This window comes from Panthera leo, chromosome E1 (genome assembly GCF_018350215.1).
Source record: "Panthera leo isolate Ple1 chromosome E1, P.leo_Ple1_pat1.1, whole genome shotgun sequence".
NCBI lineage: Eukaryota > Metazoa > Chordata > Mammalia > Carnivora > Felidae > Panthera > Panthera leo.
Window position 1 is genome coordinate 17,155,030 of NC_056692.1, and position 22,915 is coordinate 17,177,944.

The 22,915-nt window shown below is 36.2% G+C and overlaps 1 protein-coding gene across 3 annotated transcripts in view; it reads right to left on the bottom strand.

Moving 5' to 3' along the window:
- The window catches only part of TAOK1 (TAO kinase 1), a 143,460-nt gene that overhangs the window by 13,263 nt on the left and 107,282 nt on the right, over nt 1-22,915 (bottom strand). For all 3 annotated transcript variants that reach the window (XM_042916444.1, XM_042916445.1, XM_042916446.1), the window contains 7 exons: nt 21,212-21,346; nt 18,823-19,059; nt 16,588-16,716; nt 14,043-14,246; nt 11,491-11,730; nt 6,923-7,135; nt 4,822-5,004 (listed from right to left, as the gene is read on the bottom strand). In XM_042916444.1, the coding sequence (XP_042772378.1) occupies nt 4,822-5,004; nt 6,923-7,135; nt 11,491-11,730; nt 14,043-14,246; nt 16,588-16,716; nt 18,823-19,059; nt 21,212-21,346 (1,341 nt within the window). The remainder of the gene's footprint in view (nt 1-4,821; nt 5,005-6,922; nt 7,136-11,490; nt 11,731-14,042; nt 14,247-16,587; nt 16,717-18,822; nt 19,060-21,211; nt 21,347-22,915) is intronic.

The window sequence follows — 22,915 nt, forward strand, 5'->3', positions numbered from 1 at the left end:
GCATGATCTACTGAGTCAGCCAGGTGCCCCTAAACTTGTCAAGTTTTAAGAAAAATGATTGTGAATTTGTAAAATAATTTTCCACTTTTACTCTCTTTATATAAAATACCCGATTCATATAGAATTTACATATCTCTAAGGATTCAAAGAACTTCAAATTTTTCTTTTAAATATTTTTATGTAAAACTTTCAAAAATCCATTTGCTAAAAGCATTTATTTTAATTCAAGGGATCTAATAAATGATGAGAATGTGCTAAGTATATAACTGATCCAGATGTCTTGCATATTATGAAGGAAACTCATGACAAAAGTATTAAACACACTGGAGCACCTGGGCAGCTCAGTTCATTAAGCATCTGACTCTTGGTCTCAGCTCAGGTCTTGATCTCACAGTCATGAGTTCAAGCCCCACACTGGGCTCTGTGCTGGGTGTGAAGCCTACTTAAAAATATATATGTATCTATGTGTCTGGTTGGGGTACAGCAACCAGATACATATATACATATATATTTTACACATTAATGTTTCTCAACCTTTTATCTAGTAAGCACAGTTTTAATTTTGATTAGTTTTGTCACTTAAACTCAGAACATTTTTCAACAAGATAAAAGTGAAAACTAAGATTTGTGATGGGCTATATTAATTCCCATTTCTTTTAAAAGATGTTAGTTATTTCTGAAAATTAGAAAGGTGGTTTCACTGGGTAGGTAAGAATCACCATAATTAAGACTTTTGAGAGGCTCTTCCAACCCATCTCCTTTGAAATTAAATGTGATTTTTATGTTCCACAAAGAAAGGTCCTATAAAATATTCCAATTGTCGATTCTTACTTAAAAACTACTAACCATGTTGTTGGTGCTGTGACATACTGAGGGGTGCCTGGGTGGCTCAGTCAGTTGAACACCCAACTCTTGGTTTCCACACAGGTCATGATCTCACAGTCATGAGATCGAGCCCCACGTCTGGCTCTGCACTGGGCGTGAAGCCTGCTTAAGATTCTCCCTCTCCTTCTGCCCTCCCCCTCAAAAAATTATAAAAACAAAAACAACAATAACAACAACAAAACAAACAAAAAAAACACCTACCAACCATGTTGTTGATGCTGTGAAATACTGAAAGAAAATTCAATGATAATAAAAAAGCCCATTTATACTTCAAAGACACTGCCACTTTTCATGCATGTCTAAAATTCACATGGAATTTAACATTTATAGTTATGTTATCTTGCTGTTTATGTAAAGGAAGAGCAAGAAAAGTTGTAATAAGACCTCATGTGAGTCAAGTGCAGCTTACATTGTTGGTGTCTCAACAACCTAAAGGAACAATTTTTGGTTCATTTGGAGGCTGAAAGCAATCTTCAAAGAGAATTGTTATTCATCTATGAACAACTCTGATTTCACCTCTATTTTCAGATGATGGTTTCTTATCTGTACAACCAGTAGGTACAAAGTGCAGAAAAATAGCTGTTAAAAATTTTCAAAGTTTTTGTAGAGAAGGTACATGGACTTGGTAGTTGCCAAATGACCCAACTACTTTATAGTCATGTGCTTCACTTGAAATGTAAACATTAGCCCTAAAAATCAAGCAGCAACTCAAAGCACTATTTATCACCCTATTGTTCTTTTATTATTAATACTAAAATATCATAAGCACTTTCCATTATCAAAGTTAATATTTTAAAAATAAAAAACAACCAATTGGGGCACCTGAGTGGCTCAGCTGGTTTAGTGTCTGACTCTTGATTTCGGCTCAGGTCATGACCTCACGGTTTGTGGGTTCGAGCCCTCATCGGGCTCTGCACTGACAGTGCTGAGCCTGCTTGGTTGGGATTTTCTATCTCCTTTCTCTCTCTGTCCCTCCCCCACTCGCTTGTGGGCACTCTCTCTCAAATAATAAAAAAAAAGAAGAATCAATCAAATCTCTGTATTAATATTGCCACTACTAGCATTCTTTCAATTCACTTTAAGTATAATTTGTCATTTTTATTTCATTCAACATATCATAAGCATTTCCCCATATTAACACTGTCTTTGTAGCCATCATTTAAATGGCTGAGTAAGAAGATTTCATTGGCTTGGTCATAATTACTTAATTATATCTCTATTTCAGATGGTTAAGTGTTTTATTTTTTTATTTTTTTCCCATGTTTTTATTTAAATTCCAATTAGTTAACATACAGTGTATTAGTTTCAGATGTAGGATTTAGTGATTTATCACAACACGTGCCATCCTTAATCCCCATCACCCATTTAATCCATCGTCCACCCCTGCCTGAGCCCCCATCCTTCCAGTAACCTAGATGGTTAGGTGTTTTAAACCATTATAAAGTATGTTATAGTGATAATTTTTATGCATATTCCCCCCTATATTTTGGATTTCTTTTTCTTAGACTAAATTCTTAAAATATTAAATACTTAACAATTCTAAAGCTCAACATATACATCCAAATTGCTTTTCAAAATGGACTAACAGTCCCCCTACGCAGTAGGAGCAGTACTCCTACGCAGCAGGAGAGTACCACTGCGTCTTTACCAGTGGGTACAGTTTTACACCAGGCTTTGCAGAACATGTAAACTTTGGTTCATATATTGAAATAAGACTGTACCTAAGTAAGATACTAATTAGCACTGTTTAACTCTCAACCACTAGGTGGAGCTATAAAAATACAAATATATTATAATAGTACCTATATTTCTCTCACAACACTATTTCTACGATACTATAGAAGTTTTCCTTTTGGTGATAATTTTGAAGCATAAGAGACAGAACTTTACAGTGAATTTTAAATATTCAAATTGGAATCATATTTATGAAATCTGTACATAGTACAAACTAGATTTTTCTTTTTTCTTTTAAAGTTTATTTATTTGAGAGAGAAATAAAGCACAAGCAGGGAGGGGCAGAGAGAGGTGAGAGAGAGAATCCAGAGCAGAGCTTGATGTGGGGCTCAAACCCACAAACTGTGAGATCATGACCCGAGCAAAAATCCAGAGTTAGACACTTAACGAACAGAGCCACCTGCTTATCCCCAAACTAGATTCTTCTCAAATTTTATATGTGTTCTATGTTTCTCATCTTGAGTGAGAAACATAACTGAGATAATTTATAGAAGCAAATACCTCTCAAAGAAGCCAGCAATAAAGACAGCTGTCCCAGGGAAATAGTAACATCTTAGTGGATTTTTTGAGACTATTATTTTTTAATATAAGAAGGCATTGTATTTTTATCCAGAAACAATGACAACTTTCATTAGGCAAGACCATTAGAAAAGTATTCACTTACAATGGACCTAAGACTATACCAGCTGTTGGGAGCTTATGGCCCAGGAATTCTTGAACATAGCTCTGAATCCTAGATAAAACTGATATTCTACTACAGTTGCTCCTTAAACAACACAAGTTTGGATGACATGGATTCTCTTACATGTGGGTTTTTTTCAGTAAATATAGTACAGTACTGTAAATGTATTTTCTCAATAATATTTTTTTTTCTCGGGGCACCTGGGTGGCTCTCAGGTGGTTGAGCTTCCGACTTTGGCTCAGGTCATGATCTCACTGGTTCATGAGTTCAAGCCCACCTCGGGCTTGCTGCTGTCAGCACAGAGCCCATTTCGGATCCATTGTCTCCTCTCTCTCTGCCCTTCCCCCACTTGCGCTCTCTCAAAAATAAACATTAAAAAAATACCTGTTTTATTTTCTCTAACTTACTTTACTGTAAGAATACAGTATATAATACATATAACATACAAAATATGTGTTAATCAACTATGTTGTCGGTAAAGCTTCCGGTCAATTTTATAATGTGTAAGAAAAGTTATACACAAATTTTCAACTGCATGGGTTGTCACAGCCCCTAACCCCTGCGTTAAGGGTTAAGTATACTTCTAAAAACAAATACTTTTCCTCTCAAAATTCTGCCCATCACCCTTTCCCTAAAACATACATAATACTCACACACAGCTCTACTACCTTAAAGGATGAAATGAATTTGGAGATTATAGTTCTGTTCTTTAATATATCTGACAAAGAATAAGTAAAAAATAAGTAAGTGAAGATACGTCTAGAAGTAACATTTTCAGCCTGATTTTTCACCTATGTGGAACTGGTTTTACCTCCTGCCCTCTAATAATCTTCCACCAATCTGTATAGTTACAGGCCCAAGATATACAAGTATATATTCCTGATGCTTCATTCCTGCTTCTCCCAGGCAATTACTAATGTTCTGTTTCTTCACTATCCAAGTTTTTCTCCAATCTCCTTTTTCACCCCCAATCTCCTTAACGAGAGAAGGTACACAAAAGAAGTGAGGAACACAGAGACAGAACTACTCTCTCCCAATTCAACTGTCTTCACAGAACCCCATATTCCTTTTTCTAGCAATTACTACTTAATTATATTTCCTTGATGTTTAGAACTCAATAATTATAAGGTTAATTATTGGGTCAATAATTTTATTTATTTTTAATTTTAAGTGTTTATTTTTTAAGAGAGAGCAAGAGCAAACCACGGAGGGGCAGAGAGACAGAAATCTCAAGCAGGCTCCACGCTTTCAGAGCAGAGCCCAACGCAGGGCTCGAACTCCAAACCCTGAGATCATGAACTTAGCCAAAACCGAGAGTCAGACACTTAATCAACTGAGCCATCCAAGCACCCAAATCAATAATTTTAAAGAAAAAGCAAAACGCTACCAAAACTAGAATTAAGGAAATATGGTATTATGAAAACAATCCAATGCCACCTCTGTCAATATGAAAAATATGTATAAAATGCTTTTGCTAAAAGCAAACACTAGCACAATTACCTTCCTCATATTACTTATACCTTTTGTTCTAAGAGTGCCCTGCGGAGGGAGACCCTCTGTTCAAGCTCTCGAAGCTCCCGATCATGTTGTGCCTCGGCTTGCATCTTGATTTTGCTCTGATATGCATTCAATAGCTCCAGTTCCTGCTGCAGCTGCATCTTTAAAACCTGGCATTCTGCTTCCTGTGCTTCATCCAAACGTAGCTGAAAGAAAGAAGGAAAACAAATATATCTAACTGTGAGCGCTCTACTCCTGACCTATGGAAAAGAGGAGGTGTGAAAGAAGACAGACTACTCTTTTGTAGGATATACAATTGTTCTCTCTCATGTCGTGGAATGAACATCTCTGAAAAAGGAACGTCTAGTAACCTTTATCTTTAGGAAGATAAAGCTATCATCAGCTCTTTGGAAGATGGCTAAATAACCATATTTTTCGTAAGAAAAATCTAGAATCTGATCAGGTAATATGTATGACTCTGAATGTTTTCTCTCCAATGAAAATAACTACAGCATAGGGACCAGCAAACAGCTTACTGGCCAAATCTGGGCAGCAGCTGGGTTTTTTTGCTTTCATTTTTTTATATACTCCACTAGTTAAGAATGGTTTTTACATTTGAAGTAGTTACATTTTAAATAGCTATATAAGTATCCACATAATATCCTCAATTTTGCTTCCTGGCCTACAGACTCTAAAATACCAAAAAAACATGTTTATGAAACTTATATAGAAAATATTTTACATTTCTATTCAAATGTTACCATTTGGATTCCAAATATAGTACTACTTTTTACCCACTACCTAACAAAGCTGCTGTTCCAATCTTGATATGCTTTTTGGATAAGCCTCAACAGGCATGTGCTAAGAGGCACTGGCAGAGAGCTTGTTTAAAACTTAGTGTCTAGGGGCACCTGGGTTGCTCAGTCAATAGACCATCCAACTCTTGACTTCGGCTCAGGTCATGAACTCACGGGTTGTGAGTTTGAGCCCCAAATCAGCATCTGTGCCCATAGCGCAGAGCCTGCTTGGGATTCTATCTCTCTCTCTCTCTCTCTCTCTCTCTCTCTCTGCTCCTTCCCCACTCATGCTTGTGCTTTCTCTCTCTCAAAATAAATAATAAACTTAAAAAACAAAACAAAAAAATTTTATGTCTGGGGCACCTGGGTGGCTCAGCTGATTAAGCCTCCAACTCTTGATTTCAGCTCAGGTTATGATCTCACAGTTCCTTAGTTCCAGCTGTGAGGGGTGTGGATCTGCTGACATCTCAGAGCCTGCTTGGGATTCTCTATCTGCCCCTCCCCAACTTGCGCGTGTGCGTGCGTGCGTGCGTGTGTGTGTCTGCATGCGCATGTGCATATGTACTCTCTGACTCTCTCAAAGTAAAATTTATAAAAAGAGAAACTTCTCTGGGAAGACTTTAATTAAAAAAATTTTTTAAAAATGTTTATTTTTGAGAGAGACAGACAGACAGACAGACAGACAGACTATGAGCTGGGGAGGGGCAGAGAGAATCTGAAGCAGGCTCCAGGCTCTGAGCTGTCAGCACAGAGCCCAATGCGGGGCCTAAACTGATGAACCGTGAGACCATGACCTGAGCCGAAGTCAGACGCCGAACTGACTGAGCCATCCAGGCGCCCCCTTAATGTTTATTTTTGAGAGAGACACACACGGAGCATGAATAGGGGAGAAGCAGAGAGATAGGAAGACAAAGGATCTGAAACAGGCTCCAGGCTCTGAGCTGTCAGCACAGAGCCGAAGCAGGGCTTGAACTCAGGTCAGCACAGAGCCTGATGTGGGGCTTGAACTCAGGAACAGGAATGGTAAGATCATGACCCAGGCCGAAGTCAGACACTTAACTGACTGAGCCACCCAGGCACCCCTCCCTGGAAAGATTTTAAAAATAAATAAATAAAACTTCATGTCTGAATGTATCAATAAGAATTCTGCATACATCATGCATACTTCCAAGCAATGCTCAGAGAAGGAAGAATATGGACCATCACCATTATTTCCCAAGCTGCGGGAGAAGTATCATTTCTAACTAGTATTTTAATTGCTGGGATTTCATTGCTGGTAGAAAGAAAGGAGCACTAAATTTATTTTGTCTAAATAAAACAAACTCACAGCTTGTGTGGAGAGCATTTCATTAATGCTGTGGTCATACTGCTCAGCCAAGATGGCTAACTTCCGGGTCTGCTCCTCCTTGAGCCGTTTCAGAACAGCTTTGTGCTCGCTCTTTGGTGTAGTCTCCAGTAGGTGATTTCTTAATGCTTTGTACTGTCTGGTTTGGATTTTACAGGTATCCTGAAACTGCTTTTTTATTTGGAGTTCTTTAGACTGGGAAGAAAAAAATAGATGCATATATTTTTAACATTTGGCATTTGGTATACCTTAGGTTTTCATTAAAAGAAAGGCTACTAGGAGAAAGGGAGAAAACAAAAAGGTCAGATCATAACGTCACAGGTACTTTTACACTTGGCTATTGGGTCAAACCACTGGATTCTATGCATTTTTATAACAAAAGCTCTAATTTAAAACATTAAAATATCAAGAACCTCATTTATCACAGGACTTCAAGCAATAGTCATTATTTTGTTAGTAAATTTAGTGATGAGCAGGTATTAAAATTAGCTTTGATTATGGTATATATTAATGACAGAAAATCAAATTTCTTCTCATTGATTACATGTAGCAAAGTATTTTATTGGCCAGACAATATTTTATCAAATCTCTGAGGCAGAAAATAAGCATATTTACTCTCTTCCATATCTGAAACACTTTGCTTCAATTTCTTTTAATAACAACCTCAACTCTAACTACATAGTGTATGACAGATTCCACAAAAGCAGGGTATTAGTAACAGACTAATATTGCTTCATACAATTCTTTTCCTTAAGGAAATAAATTAGGTAGGAACATCCTTAGCAAAAACTTGAAAGTCAGTCAAGTTAACTAACCTTTTAAAGGTCAAACAAAAGTTATGGGATGAGGTGTTGGGGCGGGGGGGACTGGGCCAAATGGGTGATGGGCATTAAGGAAAGCGCTTGTTGGGATGAGCACTAGGTGTTATATGTAAGTGACGAATCACTAAATTCTACTCCTGAAGTCATTATTACACTATATGTTAACTAATTTGGATTTAAATAAAATTTAAAAATTTTAAAAATAATTAAAAAAAATAAAGTCATGGGGCAAGGGAGAGGACATCCTTTCTTGGAGTGATAAGAGCCATGAGCTAAATAAATATTTCTGAGATAAAATAATTGAGCTCTAAGACAGAGAGTTTTGGCTTTAGTTTTTGCTAATCACTGAACTCAGGTTTTAATAAGATTTAACAAGATGAGATATAATTCTGTAAAGTATACTGAGTAAGCCTGTAAATGAGAATATATTCATTTACTACACTAAGGCAGAAACTACACTTGAAATTATTTTACCTAAATATAAATACTGCTAGATATTGATTGGTTGATTCAGTGTGCAACAAATGCACGTATTACACCAAAGTAAAACACTTGTCAAGGAACTATTCACCACCCCTTGTAATACTACAACCTCAAACAGACCTTTTTTTTTTTTTTTTTTTTAAACGTTTACTTATTTTTGAGGCAGAGAGAGACACAGCATGAATGGGGGAGGGTCAGAGAAAGGGAGACACAGAATCTGAAACAGGCTCCAGGCTCTGAGCTGTCAGCACAGAGTCCGATGCGGGGCTCGAACTCACAGACCCGCCAGATCATGACCTGAGCCGAAGTCGGCCGCTCAACCGACTGAGCCACCCAGGCGCCCCAAAGAGACCTTTTCCGTATTTCACACCAACTGAAGCACTATGTCATAGTCATATACTTTATTCTGTGAAGGGTCAAGAATTGTCTAGCTAGAAAGCAAAACTCTTGCTTAGTAGAGACCAAGCAAAACTCTATGCTTGGTAGTACCACACTTAAATGCTGTCCTTGGTTAACAAAATTCCTCCAACTTAGCTAGGAATCAAACAATACAATTTAGACATTCTCTCCTGCCTCTGTATAACATTCGTTCTTTTAAAAGTTTTTATTTCTAAAATATTATATCAAGAAAATTATCATTCTATATTAGCGTAGTAAGAAAAAAGAACTTGAAAATTTTTTCACATGAATAATACTAATACTTATAACCAAGAATAAACTGTATCCCTCAATACTAAACTCAAATGAAAACTAGAACACAGTTACAGTTGTTTCTAATCATTTAACACTATCATCTGGATGACAGATGAAGAAACAGCCGAGTAGGCAATTAAGTGTTTACCCAATCCATTTTACAGAAATGGTACCCCAACTCCAACTTACGTAAGTGCTCAAACTAAAGTCCCCCTAGTCCCCATTAAAGTCTTGAAGAAAGCTGAAAGAGACAACTGTTACGATTTAGTCAAATAAAATTGGAACGACTTCGTGTTAAAATCTAGTCTGTTTTGTTCAAATTGAGCAAGTAGATAGATATACATAACTAAGTAAGTATCGTGATTTTCTTCCCTACTAATGTAACAGGATGATTTCCTTTATGGAAAATCTTGAGCTCACTGGTCATTAAAGGAATCATTCTAGGGATGCCTGGATGGCTCAGTCAGTTAAGTGTCCAACTCTGGATTTCGACTCAGGTCATGATCTCTCGGTTATGAGACTGAGCCCCACATTGGGCTCTGCACTGAGTGTGGAGCCTGCTCGGGATTCTCTCTTTCCCTCTCTCTCTCTGCCCCTCCCCTGCTTGCACACAAGTTTGTCAACTTTAAAAAATAAAGAAAAGGAGGCTTTCTATTCAAAGTCCATGACTATGAAACACTACTTTTTCCTCACTTTTTGTACAGTATCTGTAAAAATCAAATCTAGTGTTTATAAGCTTTCAAACTGAAAAGGCTCCAACAAGAGGAAACAGAGAGGAAGGGTTAAATATCAAACAACTACCTATTCCAAGTCTCAACGAAATGCAGTCATATTAGATTTATGGTATGACTATAGAAAACTCACAAGCTTTCAGTTTGGTTTACTTCTGGGTACTGCTGACTTTAAAATGATAACTGGGGTGCCTGCCTGGGTGGCTCAGTCGGTTGGGTGTCCGACTTTGGCTCCGGTCATAATCTCGTGGTTCATGAGTTCTAGCCCCACGCATTGCAGAGCCTGGAGCCTGTTTTGGATTCTGTGTCTGTCTCTCTCTGCCCCTCCCTTGCTTGCTCTCTGTCGCTGTCTCTCAAAAATAAATAAACATTTAAAAATAAATAAATAAAATGGTAACTAATTTTACAGACATGTTTTAAAAATCTTTTGGTGGGAAATTGTTCTGTAGACAAAGATCTTCATTACAAAGACAAAACAAAGCTGAAAAATCATTATGAATTCCAGTTTTTCTAAGCAATGACTAATGAAGGTTATATGGGTAGTCAACACAAGCTACTCTTTAATTGATGTTAGTTATTTTGAAGACATAGCAAAGTGAAATTTTATCCTTCACAAGGAAAGGGTAAAACACTTTAATTCTGCTTCTATATCTCATTCAAGACAGCCTATTAGAATGGAGTTGGGTGGGAATCAGAGTTATGATTGGGTATAGATTTTAACATAGATTACCTCTGTGAATGAACTGCACTTCACTCCAGGACAGTTACTCAGGTAAGACAAAGAACAGTTCTATAGTTAAATTATCAAATAAAAGGGGTCAGGGTAAAGTTTAAAAAGGAAATACTGTGGGATGTAGGCTTTAATGGATGTAAATAAAATTAACTGAGGTACTACTATAGACAACAGCTTATGTAGTAGATGGTTTTGTTTTTGCTCATTAAGATTAATGTGATTGATTATATTCCTTCAAGTATTTATTACAAGTTATAAAATTTGAAAACATCCTAGAATTGTTAACTCTGGTTGATTCAGGGCTAGATCAGCTGGCTGGAGAGGCAGAGTGGGGGAAATCTTTATAATATACTTTGGTATATTTTGAATTTCATATTATATGAATGAGTTCCTGTATTCAAAATAAATACAAAATTTAAAGTCCTTTGTATTATATATCACCAACACTTGTTTTTCCTTATTTTGGAGAGGGAGGCATATAACAATTTGCTTTACCCTGATGTGCCAATTAAAAAAAATATTATACCTCCAACTACCATGGTTTTTACCTACACTACCAAGCAAAGAAAGAAAGCAAGCAGACTGGGGGTAACACTGTGATGATTCCCTTGTTCCTCTTACGGTAAGTATAGATAATGAAGGGAGAGGGGATAAAAAAGCAGTTTTCATTCATTGCTTTTGTGCTGATTAAGAACTTAGTGCCTTTTCTGGAAACAAATCATATTTAGAGGAAATAAGATTCCAAAACTGTATTACTTGGGACAACAGTGAGAAGACAACAGGTTACCATGTTGACATGTAGACCGTAATATCAGCATTGCACATTTTGGGTACATTTAAAGTAAGAATTTTGATTCATGTTTATGGTACTTCCCACAGTCAAAAGTTTTGGTACGCTGCTGAAAAATACACAAGCAAAAAGTCTACAGCTATGGACACTCCACATTAAAACTAACCAAACATTCTTAAAATGAAAAGAAAAAAGTTTATTCAAATTCTGTATGCCAGACCTCTTAGACTTTTACAGTTTACATGGATGCATTTTATCTCTTTTCCCCCTTTATCAAGAAGCTTAGGTTAAAGGGGTACCTTCAGACTCTTAGGCTGTTGTCGAACCTCCATGACATGCTTTCGCCTTAGTTCTCGTTCTCTTCGCTTGTTATATTCCAGCTGGTTTGTGAGCTCAGTCTGATGCTGCAATCTGATCAACTCACAGCGCATCTTCTGAATTGTGTTGAGGTGACGGAACTCCAGTTCTTGCATGGATTCATGTTGTCGCAGTAGCATGGCATGCTCTAAGTCCTTTTGAGTCTGCCTTTTATTTAACTCCTAATCCACAACACAAAAAGCAAAAGTATAATTTACTGCTGTATGATGCCTGGAAAAAAAATCCTAAGAAACAGAATAACCAAGAAATAGATGTAATCCTCCGATGTAATAATGGCTGCATCGTATTAGAGTTTTATAATATTTGCTGTAGTAAATAAACAATTAGCACATTTCCTTACACTGTTCATTTACTATTCATTAACACTACTTCATGCAGTGAGTTTAAAAGGTACCAAATCTATCTCAAGAGGTTTAATGTCCTCCCCTCTTTCCTTTCTTTATTGTTTCCTAGTTTTATATTTGAAGAGGGTTCACAAGTCATCCAGTGTATTTTTTCAGAGTATGCTATTCAAGTCTATTACATGCAGTATACCCAATGTAGTGTAGTGGTTAAAAACATGGACTGTAGAGCTAGGCTGCCTGTATTTTAAATCATAGCTCTGCTACTGATGAGCAGTAAGTCTTTGGATTAGTTATTTAAACTCTTGGCTTCAGCTTCATCACTTCTCAAATGAAGATAATATAGCAATTTCATAGATTTAATGTGAGGATGAAACAAGTTCATAAATGTGAAGTTCTCAGAATAATACCTAGCACATCATGCTCAATAAATTTTTTTCAGAATAAAAGAAACACGTGTATCACATACAACAGACACACCCACACCCAAACACACTGTAGAAGTGTAGAAGTTAAACTTGCCTCCTTTGCCCTTTCTCCAGAAGCCAACAGTTTGGTGCAAATGTTTCCAAAATATCCCCCCATGCTTATCATGACACATCTGTTATACAAAACCTATAGTTTTAAAACTGAATACCAATATACATTATAGGCCTGTAATGTGCTTTCTTCACCTAAAAATATAATGGACATACATCTTCACCAGATCAGTACATAAAGATCTTTTTTTTTTAAGTTTCAATGGTAAGGGGTGCCTGGGTGGCTCAGTTGGTTAAGCGCCCAACTTCGGCTCAGGTCATGATCTCACAGCTCATGAGTTAGAGCCCTGCCATCAGGCTCTGTGCTGACAGCTCAGAGCCTGGAGCCTGCTTCAGATTCTGTGTCTCCCTCTCTCTCTGCCCCTCCCCCACTTACGTTCTGTCTCTCTCTCAAAAATAAACATTAAAAAAAATTGTTTTTAAATTTAAGTTTCAATAGTAAGCTACTGCTTTGCAATTCCTAATTTTTCCATTTTTCTGCTTTAAACAAATTTTCAATAAATATCCATGGCATGATAGATACATCATATAACCATGTTACTGTTTCTTTTTTAAAAAAATTTTTTTTAACGTTTATTTATTATTGAGAGACAGAGAGAGAGACAGAGCATGAGCAGTGGAGGAGCAGGGAGAGAGGAAGACACAGAATTTGAAGCAGGCTCCAGGCTCCAGCTGCCAGCACAGAGCCCGATGTGGGGCTCGAACTCACAAACCACAAGATTATGACCTGAGCTGAAGTCAGACGCTTAACCGACTGAGCCACCCAGGCGCCCGATGTTATTATTTCTTTAGGATACAGTCCCAGAAGTAGATTTGGTAAAAATATAGATGCATATTAAATTTTATTTTTTTAAATTTTAAAACCTATTGCTGAATTATACTCCAAAAGGGCAGTATCAGTTTATACTTTATACTTACCAATACTGTCCATTTCCCCATGTTACCAGTCTTTTTAATTGTTCTTATCTAATTGATGCAACTGTTTTAATTTCAATTTCTTTAATTATTACTGAATTTGAACAGTTATGCTATACTTGAAGCTTATTTTAAGCCATCTTGGAAATAAATTTATCTATGTTCACAGTTATCCCTGATATGAAAAAAAATTGTTTTCATTTTGATAAGAGTTTCTACACTTGACCAGTTAATAAATGTATGATTATAACAATGTGTTAAGTGGTAACACACAATTCATGGCACTCATTTCAGATCAAAAGGCATAAATCATCCAATTAATTTTCTCATATTTAAAAATTAATACTTCATTCATGGATAAATAATAAATATTATTTATTTAATAAATATTTATTGAATGCCTACTATGGGCCAGACACTAGGGATACAAAGACCTGTACAAAACCTAGGACTTCACATAATTTCCATTCTAGTTGGGAAGAGAGACTTCCCCCAAAAAGTGTATGTGTAAGAGAAAAAAGTACAAAGAAGAACATTTAAAGAAGGGAGAGGAGAGAGAGCTAGCTATATAGATTGGGTATCTGGGGAAGAAGGATTTAGGCAGAGAGAATGAGTGCAAAGGCCTTATAACTGAAATGTGATGGGACTTATTTCTGATTTCATATCACTCAAACATACCTCCCTGACAAGGTCCTGCTCCAAGTTATGGCGTCCAAGTAACATTCTTCGCTTGAAGCGACGGCACTCCAGCTCTAGGTATTGCCTCTGTCGTCGAAGAAGATTAGCCTCTTCCTCTGCTTGGAAATGTTGTATATTCTCCTTCTGCTTTGAAAGCCATTCTTGTTTTTCCTTTTTTGGGGTGCTCTGGTTTTCATTCAGTTCCTGGCAACAAAAAAACAACTCAGTTCAAAATACATAAAAATTGGGGTAGCTGGGTGGCTCAGTCAGTTGAGCATCCAACTTCGGCTCAGGTCATGATCTAGTGGTTTGTGAGTTTGAGGCCCCACATTGGGCTTGCTGCTGTCAGCCTGTGAGCAGAACCCATTTTGGATCCTGTCCTCCTCTCTCTCTGCCCCTCCCTCACATGCACTCTCCCAAAAATAAACAAATATTAAAACAAAAGAAAGAAAGAAAGAAAGAAAGAAAGAAAGAAAGAAAGAAAGAGAAAAAGAAAAAAACATAAAAATTAACTACATGAAAGTAGTTAATGTAATATTTGGTAGCTGGTAAATTAATTAATTAATTTATTTATTTATTTTTATTTTATTTTTTTACCGTTTATTTATTTTTGAGACAGAGAGAGACAGAGCATGAACGGGGGAGGGTCAGAGAGAGAGGGAGACACAGAATCTGAAGCAGGCTCCAGGCTCCTAGCTGTCAGCACAGAGCCGGACGCGGGGTCGAACTCACGGACCATGAGATCGTGACCTGAGCTGAAGTCGGATGCTTAACCAACTGAGCCACCCAGGCGCCCTGGTAGCTGGTAAATTTAAATAAAAGTACTGAATTTGTGTTCTCTCTAATGCTCAAACAGGGCAATGACCTTAAGGAGTTAGGTAAATAGTTTCCTTTTTCTTGAGTTACCGGTGAATTAGGACAGGAAAAGAGAAAAATACATTAGAAAACATGCATACCTTTTGGTTCTGCATAACTACAAGTATGATGACTCAAAAGTACATAATAATTGGTAAATGAAGTAAAACATATCTTTCTTTAAATCCATCCCAAGAATAGACAGAAGGTGGTGCTTTCAGGGGAAAATCAAATGTAAATTAAAATTAGGGCTACAATACAGTTATGTCTCAGTTGGTTTTTGACATTCTAAATATCAAGCTTTTGGCAAGATTACGGATGTACTCAATATAAAAGCCTTGGAAATTAAATGGAAAATCAACAAAACCAGGGGAGAACAGAGACATTATTTATGAGTGGTATTTAATATTTGGCATTATAATACCACTAAACAAATAAAAACCAATGCTTTTCTACAGCATTGTATTCATTTTTAAAATTTATTTATTTTTGAGAGACAGAAAGAACATACTTGTGCACGTGAGGGAGTGGGGCAGAGAGAGAGAGGGAAAGAAAGGGAGAATCCCAGGCAGGCTCCGCACTGTCAGTACAGAGCCTGATGCAGGGCTTGAACTCATGAACAGTGAGATCATGACCTGAGCTGAAATCAAGAGTCAGAACACTTAACCGACTGAGCCACCCAAGTGTCCCTCTATAGCATTTTAAATATCATCTTAGAAACGATCTAAAATGAAATTGCATTTATATTGGGCAAGATGAGAACATTCATGATACACTCAATGAGACAAACCCTAGGATGTTAATACTAGCATATTTTCAACCTAAAAAAACATCAATATTGCAGAGAATACAAATCAGCCATCATTCCTAAGTGTAAGTTGATTTTTCAGAGACTACTAACCTTATGGTCCTTCCCCTGTTATTCAAGAAAGAGACCAATTCTTTATAACTTTAGTTCACAAGATATTCAAACACATAAAAACAAACACATAAATTAGTAGTTCTCCAAAGAGGACATATATACACACACAGTATAGAAAGAGACAAGGAGAACACGGGCCACATTATACCCAAGGGTGTCTTTCTCAAAATCTTCCACCAGGAAACTTCCCCACCAAAACTCTAGTATGTCCCTTCCTCTACACTGAGAATCACTATTCCAAATGAACACACACACACACACACAGAGGCATACATACACAAGTTATACACCTAAAAGATTATTTAAACTAATATATCCATTAACATTTAACTCTTACTGCACTGGGAAACTGCATGCTGTTGGATATTTATTTACAATTGGGAATCCTATTTATAATCTTTTCAAACCCAATGTTCTAGTATAGAGTTTGACTCCTGTTATACAGAAAGAAATGTGCGGCTTTTTGTTTCACAGCTCACATATTTTTATTTCTAATCATTCAGTTACTTAATAAGTGCTTACAAAAGCTATTATAAATAAAATAACTTCTGTTGGCAGGAAACGATTCTTTTTAGACCCTACTCAACTGAGAATCTCAATCCACTGAAGAGTAATTGATTATAATCAATGTCTTCATTCAAACTGATATACATTTTATGGTGACAAAAAACAAAAAAAAATGTTATCTTAGTGGCTCTATGAGTCGATCAACATCACATACAATCAGTAAGCAGACAACTGGCTTGAAAATGTTTATAAAATAAGTACCTCCTTAAGCTGTTCCTTTCGAAGTTTATATTCTCTTTTCTGGGACTCCAAAAAACTATTTAGTTCTTTCTTCTGTTGAGCCTGAATATGTTGCTGAAATTTTTTCTCCTCATTGGCCATCACTTTAGCCTATAGAAATTTAGAAAATGGATCGAATTAGTTAAGTTGATACATTCAAGGCAACAGTTTAATAAGACATTACCAAGGAGGTAATTTTCAACCAAAAATAGAAAATCAACATTGCTTCTCGGCCTTTTGGCTAAGATCAAGTGTAGAAAATCAGCATAAGTATTACCAAAATGAGAATACCCAACAAATTAATTTTTTAAAGTTTATTTGAGAGAGAGAGAGAGAGAGAAAATGCACGCAAACGAAGAAGGGGCAGAGAAAGAGGAGAAATCCCAAGCAGACTCTATGCTCAGCACAGAGCCCCAAATGGAGTTTAATTTCACTAACCATGAGATCATGACCTGAGCCGAAATTAAGAGTCAGACACTTAACTGAGTGAGCCACCCAGGCATCCTCCCCACCAAATTATTCATAATTGTTACTTAGCATCCATATCTGAATTTCAGAGAACCAATAAAATGGAACCTGTCTTTAAGATGATCTTTGGGGCGCCTGGATGGCTCAGTTGGTTGAGCATCCAACTTTTTGATTTTGGCTCAGGTCATGATTCCAGGGTCATGGGATGGAGCCCCATGGCAGGCTCTGTGCTGAGCATGGAGCCTACTTAAGATTCTCTCTCTTCAAGTTAAACCCTGACCCTTTATTTATATGTTAAATAATATGAAAATATTAAATATCAGATATATGCATCATATTGTTATCTTTCTTTTTTTAAAGATTTTATTTGTAAGTGATCTCTACACCCAACATGGGGTTCAAACTTACAACTTATAACAAGAGTTGCACGCTCTAATGACTGACATGCACACCTTATATCTGATTATATATGCAATGCATAAACATTGTAGAACATTTATGAAGTACAGAAAAACACAAAGAAGGAAAATCTTCCATGATTTTAGCACCCAGAGATAACCAATATAAACATTTTGGTACATATTCCTAACTTTTTCTAAGCATATATATATATTTTTTTTTTTAATTTTTTTTTAACGTTTATTTATTTTTGAGACAGAGAGAGACAGAGCATGAACAGGGGAGGGGCAGAGAGAGGAAGACACAGAATCGGAAACAGGCTCCAGGCTCTGAGCTGTCAGCCCAGAGCCCGACGCGGGGCTCGAACTCACGGACCGCGAGATCGTGACCTGAGCTGAAGTCGGACACTTAACCGACTGAGCCACCCAGGCGCCCCAGCATATATATTTTTAAAACAAATTTGTAATCATATTCTACATCCTGTTTCATAAATTGCTTTCCTAAGTATGTTAGAATCTACCTCTTCCTAAGTTATTGAAAATACTACCCAACGCCCAATAGGGTAGTTTTCTTTCACCAAATGATTTCAAAATCAAATATTTATTTTGATAAATATTTATTAATATGTAAATTAATAAATTTATATTATAAGCCACTACGATAAAGAGATAGTGGTTCTTTTTGGGGGAGAAGAAGGGTGAATAGGGTAGCTATGATAAATAATGCCTCACTGTGGACTAGTCAGACATATCTGAAGGTATTCTGTGAATTTACTGAGAAGCTTACATTGTACTTGACAAATTTGACTATCAAAATGAAACTGATGGGACAACAAAAACCTTTAGAAGAAAAGGTTTCACAAAACATTAATACTAAAAAATGTACTTTTATCATATAGTAGAATGACATTTATTTGTAAATAAACAAATGGGCTAAACCTTAATCTGAATCTCTTAATCTTTAATTATTGTTTGATATAAAAATGCTGGTATAAATTTAAGGAAGATTTCCAAAAAATACACAAGGAAGAGAATCATGAATGATTTTTTTGAGACCTGAGCCACCTTATTGATAGGTGATTTATCAAACTCTTCAGATAACCAGAGTACCTGAGGGCCAGAAAGGTTGAATGATTTACCCACCGTGACACTATAAACCTATCAAGTATCAGGAAACAATCCCATGTCTACTGGTTCCCAGACACAGTATTTCATACTATACATGTTATATAAATGTCCCTCCCTTTCTCCAATCGATTTGCTTGGTTCTGAGGAAAAGATACTCTAATATCAAAATGTTATCTTGGTTAATTCTGGGATGGTCACAAATTAATAATACTGAATCAGTCACCTCTTTTTCCATAGCAGCCTGATGTTTTTTGATAAGTTTCTCCATCTCTGCAGCAAAATTATTACGCTGAGTTTCAAGATCTTTGTCTAATCTGAGGCGATGTTCATCCATCTCAGCCTTTAGCTTATTTTCCAGAGTCATCAGTTGCTTTTGATGTTGCCGCCTCATTCTCTTATAGCCAGACATCTGTTCTCTAAGCTCAGAGTCCTGTTCATGTTCTTGCATTTGCCTTGTAACCTAGACATACAAACAATAGAGAAAAAAGAATAAAATAAAGCAACACATTTCTTTCAAAAGCATTTTAAGACCACTCTGCTGTTAACTAAGCAGGCAATTAATGTAAAAGATCCCATTTAGCAGTTTTCAGTTAAACTTCCAGCAGGTCTTTTAAAGAAATAAACAAGTTGGTTCTCAAGTTTATATTGAAATGTAAAAAACAAAGAATAGCCAAAACAATCTTGAGGAGCATACAAAAATTGGAAGACATACACTTCAGCAACCAAAACAGTGTGGTACTGGTATAAGGACAGGCTGAATAGACCAAAGGAACAGAATAAAATCCAGAAGCAGAGCCACACATAGTTAATTGGATTTTCTACCAAGGAGTCAAGTTAATTAAAAGAGGAAAGTATTTTTTAACAAATCCTGCTGAGGGGCACCTGGGAGGCTCAGTCAGTTAAGCTTCAGACTCTTGATTTCGGCTTAAGTCATGATTGCACAGTTCAGTTTGGGAGATTGATCCCCGAGTTGGGCTCCGTGCTGGACACAGAGCCGGCTTAGGATTCTCACTCTCTCTGCCCCTCCCTAGCTCATACTCTCTAAAAAAAAAAAAATCCTGCTGAAACAACTGGTTATTTGTATAAAAAATAAAGAAATAAACCTTGGCTCATATATCATTCCATATACAAAAATTGCTTTGAAAAGAATCATGTGACCTAAACATAAAACTCAGAATCATAAAGCAAAAGAAAACATGGGACTACCATCATTACTTGGATAAACACATATTTCCTGGACAGGATACAAAAGTTACTGATTATAAAGAAAAAAAATGTATAAATTGGATTTTTAAATTGAGCTAAAAATTCACATAATATAAAATTAATCATTTTTAAAAATTTTCTTTATTTGTAAGTAATCTCTACACCCAGTGTGGGTGATGGCATTCTTGACCCCACATGTCATACAGATTCATGGGCCACTGCATGGGATTTATAAAGTCTGCTTATGTAGCTGATAACTCAGATAACTTTTTTACTCAGATACATCTTTTTTTACTTCCTGTCATATTTTCTAACAGCCTACTTTTCGTATGATATCTTAATGTAATTTCTTTTTATCCAGTGTATCCTTTATCATGTTTTGGTCCTACTTAATCTGACTGATAAGGGTAATAAGCACCCCACTAAAACAACATCCTTGTTGATATATGATCCTTTTTTTAAGTTTTTTTTAAGTTCATTTATTTATTTTGAGAGAGAAAGACAGTATGAACAGGGGAGGGGCAGAGGAGGGAGAGAATCCCAAGCAGTCTCCACACTGTCAGTGCAGAGCCCAATGAAGAGGTCAAGCTCACGGACCTTGTGATCATGACCTGAGCCAAAATCAAGAGTTGGGACACTAACCAACTGAGCCAGTCAGGCACCCCCATAATCCACTTTTTATTGTTATTTGGGAAATCAGAACTATATTTTGAATACATCAAACTGAATTACTTGCCATTTCTCAAACATTCCCCCATTTTGGTTAGCCTCGGTTATTTCCTTACTGTTAATTCTTATATTGTAGAAATAACTTTTTCTTCCTCTCTGTGCCTAAAACCAACTAATTATTAAAATCTCAAACAATTTCTTTTATAAATACTTCCTTTATGCCACAAACCAAAAATAATCTGAATTCCTATTTAGTACCTTCTAGCCCTCTTAAGCATTTGATATATTCTAATATATTAGTTATTTCTGCACACCGTGAAGACATTACTAGTTTAATGTCTCTCAGAGTATTCTATATAGTATCTTATAAAAGGCACTTAAATGTTGAATGGGTATTTTACAAAATAATCCTCAGATACAAAAAAATAAGACATAGTCCATAACCTGAGTATAGGTGCCACAATCCAAAATGAAAAATGTATTTCTTCTTAAAAAAATATTTATTTATTTTGAGAGAGAGCAAGCATGCAAGCATGAACAGGGGAGGGGCATAGAGAGAGAGGATGTGAGAGAATCCCTAGCAGGCTCCTTGCTGTCAGTGCAGAGCCCAACATGGAGCTTGATCTCATGAACCGTGAGATCAAGACCTGAGCCAAAACCAGGAGTTGGATGCTTAACCTACTGAGCCACCCAGGCGTCCCTGAGAAATGTATTTCTAATTCAAGGGAAGAACATACCAGTGATGCTGTCCGTATAGTAGCAAAGTGTTCCCGATTACGATAGTGTGATTTATGACGAGACACTTGAGGTGGAGATTGTGGATCTGATGCTCTTGTTCTAGGATCTCCCTCTTCTCTGTAATTTTCTTCCTCCTAAGCAAAGAAGGAGACAATACTATTTGAGGTGAACAAATACAGTTCACTTGAACTTTCAAGAAAATTTAGACACCACGTGATCAATTTATCTTAAAGAAATAATTTTAAAAAGTAAAAACAAAAATTGAGAATGCTGACATTTTATTTTCAATATAATTAGAATCAAGAAACATTATTCCCTAAGTGTATGAAATAGCACACAGATTTTGGATAAGGAAATATATGAGGTTAGATTTATATCCTAATTATTATATATAAAATGGAAAAGGTTTAATAATTTTAAACAGCAGTCAAAAATTAATTACTCTAAGGCTCTTGGGTTTTGAAAACAATAATTTATCTTAAAAATACTTTTATAATACTTCTGCCTTCTGTCCAAAGTAAGTAATCAAAAAGTAACTGTAAATATTTTAAGAAATGATGTCTTTCCTTATATATAGCTTAGTTCATTAACTGAAGAGGAAGTAAATTAAGTAGCAACCAACTAATTGTGGGAATAATCTTATTTTACTGCTGATTCTACTGCCTAAGGATGCAAAAATTAAACATGAGTTTGTCCTGAATAATACCACCACTCAACTAAATCATTCCTAAGCACTATTTGTGTGAGTATAGTAAAATATATATAAAATTTGCCATTTTAACCATGTTTAGATGTACAACTCAGTGGCAATAATTATATTCTCAATGTTACACAACTACCACCATTTCCAAAACTTTTCCATCACCCCGAATGGAAATTGTATCTATTAACAAAAACTCTCCATTTTATCCTCCACTCAAGTCCCTGGTAGCCACTAATCTACTTTGTGTCTCTACGAATTTGCTTATTCTAGATATTTTATGTAAGTGGAATTATGCAATATTTCCTTTGCATCTGGCTTAATACCCCTTAGTGTTAACATTTCAAGGTTTACTTGTGTTGTAGCATATATCAGAATTTCATTCTTCTTTATAGCCGAATAATATTCCATTGTATGTATATACCATGGTTTATTTATGTATTCGTCTGTTGATGAATACTTGGGTTAGTTCTACCTTTTAGTTCTTGTGCCTAATAAGCTTCTAGGTAATACTATAAGCTGTGAAGTTAAAAAGGAAGTATTCCTATTAGTTACTAAAAACAAGTTACCTGACTTTCAAATGTTTTCAAGAAAATTAAAAATTTTGCACTCAAAAGTATGAAGAATAATGTAGCAAAAATCATATTTCCTTTTTTTCTAAATATAATTTATTGTCAAGTTAGCTAACATACAGTATATACAATGTGCTCTTGGTTTCACGAGTAGGTTCCCATGATTCATCGCTTACATACAACACCCAGTGCTCATCTCAACAAATGCCCTTCTCAATGCCCATCACCCATTCCCCCCGCCCTGCCCCCTCCTTCAAGCGTTAGTTTGTTCTCTGTATTTAAGTCTCTTATGGTTTGCCTTCCTCTCTGTTTGAAACTATTGTTTTCTCCTTCCCTTCCCCCATGGTCTTCTGCTACGTTTCTCAAATCCCACATGTGAGTGAAAACATGGTATCTGTCCTTCTCTGACTGACTTATTTCACTTAGCATAA